Source organism: Apium graveolens, chromosome 1, assembly GCF_009905375.1.
Source record: "Apium graveolens cultivar Ventura chromosome 1, ASM990537v1, whole genome shotgun sequence".
Classification (NCBI taxonomy): domain Eukaryota; kingdom Viridiplantae; phylum Streptophyta; class Magnoliopsida; order Apiales; family Apiaceae; genus Apium; species Apium graveolens.
In genome coordinates, this window is record NC_133647.1 from 18,943,009 (window position 1) to 18,950,443 (window position 7,435).

Below are 7,435 nucleotides of genomic sequence, written 5' to 3' on the forward strand. Positions count from 1 at the left end.
TCTACTAGTAGATGGACGAATTCCCCACTGGTCATCACCCTGGCCGCATTAGGACCTATGCTGGACTGCCACTCAGCCACTTATGCATTTGATGGACTCCCACTGAGCCACTTACACTATCATGGACGCCCACTGAGCCCATGTTGCTTATGCCGACTCAATAGATGGACTTACTTCCCGAACGTTGGGTAAGTAATCAATTCATTTACCAAAACTGCAACCTTGTTGCGAATATAAAATACACCACAGAGCCGGATCCCTCAGGTTTTAAGCGAGTATTTAAATCCCCTTAAAAAGGTAGATCTTAAATATAAAAATGAGTTTTAGGATCCGCTTTAACTTTTAAAAATCATTTTGAAGACTCGAAAACACTTTATAGAGTGTTTGGAGTAAAGCTGATTTAATGAAGTAAATCAGTCCCCATAATATTTAGAAAATGACTGAATATTATTAATTAAATAATATTCCCATAAAGAATAATCTTTATAAAAATAATTGAAGTAGAAGTATTAAAATTTATACTTGAAACGAGTATTAAATAACCAAAGATATACTTATATGAAAGTATTATCTTTATTTGAATAATCGAAAATAAGTTTGATTATTAACACCTTATTCTTTAATAAAATAAAGAATATATTTCAGCAAATAATCGGAGTCATAGATCCTCAAATGAATATTCAAATAATATTCAATAAATAATATAAAAGAGTCATAAGCCCTCGAATGAATATTCAAATAATATTCAGATAAATAAATAAAAGGAGTCATAAGCCCTCGAATGAATATTCAAAATAATATTCAATAATAAAATAAAGTTAAAGTTATCGAATAAACCTTATTCGATTAATAGTTTTAAAAACTATATCCATATATATATATATAAATATATATATATATATAATATACTCGGGAACATCGACTACCGGTTTAGAAATATGTTCACCTTTTATCCCCTATACTAAGGGTATACGCAACTACTTGCTTATTTCTAGCATAGGTATTATGCAACTATAAGCATTGAAATCAACAGATAGATAACCAGATTACGAAACAGACATGCATATATACCATATTAGCATGCTCCAATATATCGCAAAATTTGCTAATAACAATCATGCAATATCACAAGATAATGCATATACATATATTTACATCACAACAACAGTATAACGGGTAGAAAACTTGCCTGAGCGACTGGGGGTTACGAATGGCTCGGGACGAGTCTGGTAACCTATAAGCAACAAGTAAGTTGGAATTAAACCAAAGTCACTTGTAAATCTATACTTTAACTAACTTAGACTCTAACGCTCGTTTTGCGCTCACTGATTCGCTTAAGTCACTCGGGTACCCTCGGCTCCACCATTTTTAATAATTTAACCTTTACAAGTTTTAAAGCGATTCCTTCGCGAGTGTCTTACCAACTGCCTAACACACTTACCATAAATGTTTCATACATTAATTAACCCTTTTTGGTCTTTAACCTATGTTTCAAAGTAAGGCGAGGGGAAATGTTTCGTTCACGAAACGCCGTTACTTGAAACGGTCGTTTCTCCTAAACCGTGCATCGGAATCGAACGTACTACATATCAAAACGAAGCTCGTAACATGAGCTATCTAAACATGGCAGTGGTCATAATCTAGCAGGGGGTCCTCGGATCCTAATGTTATGCACAAAACAGTCTAAAGAAAATTGGATGTTACGACGGCTATGTTTACGCGATTACCAATATTTATACCACTCCAATTCTTTACCAATTCACTACAAACCACCCAACCATCATCAATACATCAAACACAACTTATATCAAGGCAAAGTCAGTCCATAATCTCAAGGTTTTCCAACTTATTCAACCGCAAACATGATCTACTAACCATAACTTAAGATTCATTAACCATTAACCAAGATTCATATCCAAAATCACCACAAATCCAACCAAACTATCTAACATACATGGATCTTGCTATACATACATGGATATTTCTATATATACATTAATCCATCCATGAACTCATCAAAACTCAAAGTTCAAACTATAAGTTAAAGGTGAAAGTTGTTTATACCACCTTGAAGCTTCCTAACACAACCCAAGAGCTTTGAATGCCTAAAAGAACCTTGATCCTTGCTTGTATAACCTTAATCTTTCATAAAAATTCAAGAAAACTAAAGTTATTTCTTGAAGGTTACTATTCACCATCTTCTTCCTTGATTTATTGGAAGAGATTGTGAAGGAATTAGGAGCTTAAACTTATAGCATATCCATATCTATGTACAAGGAAGCTTAGATAATTACCTTGTGATTTAACAATGCTTGGAACTTGATTTTTGAAATTCTTGCCCTTGAAAAAGATGAAAAGCCGAGAGCAAGATGATGAGAATGAAATGATTTTGTGTTTTTTGATTTGTTTGGCTTAGCTTGGTTGCTTTTTGTTTTGTTTTTGGTTAATTACCTTAATAACCTTATATTTGTGTGGTTATAAACCAACCACACCTCCTCCTTCCCTATGTCATGCTTACATCACATTGCTATGTCATCATCCCTTCCTTGTCCTCTTCTCATTGGTTGGGTGACATCACTTCCTCTAATCCATTTGCTTAACTTCCTAATTGTTTGCCTAATGACCGCTGATCTGTTATACGGTTCGCTTAACTTTCGTTTTCGTTTATCGTTTGAGGGATCATACCCGGGATCTTATTACTTAGGTTCCCTTAACCTTTCTCAATATATTATATTCCTTTTATGATCCTCTCCTATAATCCTTTAATTTAAATCCTTTTTATCCTGTTACCTTTTTCTCAATTCTTTCCGTATCTAGTGGATTTCCGGGAAAAATCAAAGTGTTCGGAATTGGATTCTGACGATCTTTACATACACTTATATCCCATATAAAGTACTAATAAAATCTCAGAATATCCATATCAGAACCCCTACATAGTGTGGCATGAAAAGTTTTCTCATTCAGCAAAAACACTATTCATAAGGGTTTCAAAATTTCTCAAAAATTGGGGTTATTACATTGCCGGTCCCTCCAGACTTGTTACATTTCTTTCTTGCTCCGGATCTGATTCAATGAGTTGTAATTCTTCCCTTGTCCGGGGTCGGTGCTTCTTCATGCTTTATTGTTTGCAAAGAACTGTTGCCTTTCTTTTGTTATCCTGATGGGTTTCTGCCATGACTAACCCCTGGGTGTAGCATGTTTCAACAACTTCATAATCTTATTTTATCTCCCCGACTCCTGTCGGGGTTGGGAACTTGATTTTGAGATGGGAGATTGAAGTTATTGCTTGCATCATTGTTAGAGCTGATCTGCCAATGATCTCGTTGTATGATGAAGGAGCGTTGATCACATAAAACTTGATTACATGAGTTACCTGGTTAGGAGCAGTTCTAAAAAAGACTGGAAGATATAAAGTTCCTTGGATTGGGACTAAGTTATGTCTGAACCCATAGAGTGGGTCCTTCCGACACTCGTTTGAGCGGACGCTTCCTAACTGCATTTGATCCAATGTGTGCTTGAAGAGAATATTTACTGAGGAACCATTGTCTATGAGCATTCTCCTTACTTCAATATCAAAGATGTCCAGAGTGACAACCAAAGCTGCACTGTGATTTGGGTTGACTCCTTCGTAGTCCTTACTAGTGAAGGATATCACTAGGTCTGGGAGTGACTGGATTGAGAGCACTTCTTCTCCGAAGTCCGGGCTCCGAGGTGGGGAGTGGGAGCCTCCTAGGACTACATTGACTACATTCTTTCCTCTCTTCTGTGCTTCCCCCATGTTGTTACTGTACCGGACTAAGTACTTGTTCATATTCCCCTTTTTCACTTGGTCCTCAATGAAGTACTTGAGTGATAAGCAGTTCTCAGTCTTGTGGCCATGGGTCTCGTGATAATCACACTCCCTATTGTAAGGCCTGCTCTCCAGAGAAGTTTGCATTGGTTTTGGAGGATAATAGAAAGCCTTGTCTATTACCTCTTTCAAGATTTCCTCCCGGGTCATGTTGAGAGGAGTCCAGTCCGGCTCTTGCTTCGGCTCCCGGGTTGCTTCGCGGGTCTTCGGTCGCTGCTTGACTCCTTCTTAGGACCAAGTCTCTGGAAAATTGGAGTAGTTTGTCTTTCTTGGCATTGGTTGCTTTGCTTGAATTTCTTATCCTGATGGTAACCCCCTTTCGGTCGATCATCAGTGTTTTTACTCCTGGACCCCCATTCCGGGTCATCCTTATTTCCTGGAGCACATCTGTTTCCTAAATGAATCTGGCATCCATGGAATAAGCTGTTGTCAGACTTTGCGGCTCCTTATTGATTGGCTCCACTATATATCTTTAATTATGCTCCGGGTCCAAGTTTCTCCTGAAAATGCTCAAAGCTTCCCTTTCATCCAAATTTGAAACTTTGTTGATTGCTTCCTGGAACTGGCGCATGTATGCAGAGAGGGACTCATTGTCATTCTGCCGTATTGTCTCCAGGTGACACATGTGCATTTTGTGCGTTTTATTTTCCCGAAATATCCGAAGGAAGGAGGCTCTGAATTCCTTCCAAGAGTGGATGTTGCGGGAGGGGATTCTGTTGAACCATCTCTGGGCCCCTCCCTTAAGAGTTGAAGCAAAGAACCTTGATTTCGTTAAGTCGTTGTAGTAATATATATGCGCTATCTTCTCAAAGTAGTTCAGGTGCTCCTCCGGGTATCCTAATCCATCGAAGGAGTCGAAGTTGTAATGCTTCAAGTTCCGCTGTCGGGGAATGGCTTACAAGGAGTGGCTGAATGGAGTTAATGTTTCTCCGATTTCTACTCCTGAATCTCTATCCATCTTTCTCTACAATTCATAAATCATGTCTTTCAGGTCCTTCTGCCTTTCTTCCTCTTCATCATCAGAAATTAGCTCTGGAGTAGGGTCTCTCCGGGTTCCCTTGCTCCTAGAGTTGGCCAATATCTTTTCCTCTTCTAGCTGCATTCTCTTTTGGATCTTCAGCTCAAGCTTTGCTTCTTCTTCTTTTCTAATTTTCTCCCTGACTTCTCCCGACTTTCTCTGCTTAGCAGCTTCTACTTCTTTCTTGCTTTGATCCTTTTTGCTTTTCTTCTCCTTGGCCCCAATTCGGTCAAACACAGATCTCTTCAATTACTGGGAGTCTCCGGACTCCTCCGGTTCCTCCTCGAGTTCGGCTTCTTCTTGGAGCCGGGTCTGCTCCTACCTGTATAGTCTGATTGCTTCTGCTAGTTCATCACTTGTAAGGTTGGCCATGTGTTGTTCGGCTACTGTAACATTGGTGTACTTGTACTGATTGAGCTCTATGAGGGTCCTGACATCCCTGGTGTTTAAAATTCTCTCCACTACAGGAGTGTGTAGTGGTTGCTCCTGGAATGTTTCTCTCTCGGCTCCTGGATCAAGGGCCTGAGAGTGGTCCGACTGCTGGACCTGAGCACTAGCAGATGGTCTCCCAGAGGTGTTCTTTCCTGGTCGTGCCATTTTTTAACAATACCAACAACAACTAAAAACAATACGCTACACAAAGTATCAATCTAAGGTTGCTTTATGAAAGTTGCAAAAATTACCCAGAATAACAAAAAATACTAACAAATAGCTCCCTGGGAGCAGTTTAAACAATTTCCTGGGACTACTCAACAATGTAGTCGAATACAAATGCAATATTCAAACTAGAGCAACAACGGCTAGAACTAACAATAGCTCGCACAAGCGTGGCTTAAATCAACAAAACGAGCTCACACAGACGTGGATTAAATAAACAACTTCCATTTTTATGGAAGAAGTTAGTTGCTTGGATTCTTACAAGTTTGAATAAATGGACTCTTTGAAGAGCTTATTGATGAAGGTGAATCCAGGGGCACCGAGACCCAAGGATGGAGAGGCCCCTCCTTCTAGTGCCAAATGATAACTCCTGGTGGCGGGGCTGCTCTTTCATCGCCAAATGATCCTTCACTGCGATGGTGGTGTAGCTGTGGTCGGGTTCCTACAAAACAACACCGGAAGGGGGGTTTCGGTCCCGCGGCACCTCCGGCGTGAGAGTAAGAACTCACTTTTTGGGGAAGATGAAGATAGATATGAATGCAAGTTGGCTGTGTGTATATGAGTGTGAGAGAGTGATTAAACCCAAAACCTTACCTTCTTGGGCTATTTATAGCCCAAGGGTAGGGTTTTAGGGTTGGTACCTTTAGATCATAACCATTGGTTCTTGGAACGGGGACACCTGGCTGGAGTGGATGCTTTACACGTGTTAGTGCGGGACTGGCTGAAGAATGTTCTGAGGATCCTCTGACACGTGGCCTGATTATTCCCATGATTGATGTGTCACAGTTGTCCGCATCATGTGTTTGGACCAGTGTCTCACGTGCTGGGATTCACCAAGGTTGGGCTTGCGGGATTGAGCTGGTCAGGACTGGTAGTGTGCGGGACTAGCCCTTCTAGGAGCTGCGTGGAGTCCGGAATCTAGGAGTATTCCTTCCAGGAGCTATATGGAGTTAGGTGCCTAGGAGTAGTCCTTCTAGGAGCTATATAGAGTTAAAACCCTGGGAGTAGTCCCCCAAGGAGCTATATGTACTATCACATATATATTACAATGATATTTTAAATATAATATCTATAGAAAATAGATTCAAATTTAAATTTCATAAGACTCGATTGTACTTGAGTATTTATGACTTATTAGCTTTAAACTCGACTAGTAAAAATTAAATATTTAAATATATATATTTTATTTATCTTAATTTTTATTATTAATTTTAAATTACAGGAAAAACCACACAAAATGAAAGTATACGAATACGAAACGAAACGAATCCTTAACGGTTCGGGTTTAGGTTAGACATTCATGACACGAAACACAAAAATACACGACATGAAAGTACACAAACGAATGAATTTCCAACTCTAATTGAAACCCTACATAAAAAAATACATAAAACTAGAAAATCAAACATACCAAGAGTGGTTTGAGCTCGAATCAGATAATAAAAAGGCGAATTTTTTGTGGTTTTATAGAAAACCGAGAAAAATGAATGTTCTTAAAAGAGGGTTTGAGTAAAGGGTCAATTGAAAGAAGAGTGAATATAAGGGAGAGTGATGAAGGAAGCATCCATTGTTGCACAATTGTTTTGAGAGAGGGTGTTAGGTCCCATTATATTTGTAAAAGGGGGGTTGAATACAAACTATACCGTTTAATCGAATTTAATGTGGAATAAAAAATTGAAACAAAATTTAAGTTAAATAAAACTATTATTAAACTTGAAAGGTGTTACAACAACGGTATCGATTACAAGGGATTAATCTCAAACAAATTATCACAAATCTAGAATAAATTCGATATGAACTTTTTCTATTTTTGCAATAAAAAGATCAAATGCTAAAAGCAATTTGAGATCAAGTTCTAGGGATTTTGATCCTCTAGATAGTTACACAAGAACAATAGAATGATTTCTAGT

At 38.6% G+C, this 7,435-nt stretch overlaps 1 protein-coding gene across 1 annotated transcript; it reads right to left on the reverse strand.

Annotated features, from left to right (window-relative positions):
• Positions 1–3,217: 3,217 nt before the first annotated feature.
• Positions 3,218–4,000, reverse strand: LOC141719690 (uncharacterized). Its single transcript, XM_074522086.1, has one exon. It carries the CDS (start codon positions 3,998–4,000, stop codon positions 3,218–3,220), a length of 783 nt encoding a protein of 260 aa, XP_074378187.1.
• Between the last annotated feature and the right edge of the window lie 3,435 nt (positions 4,001–7,435).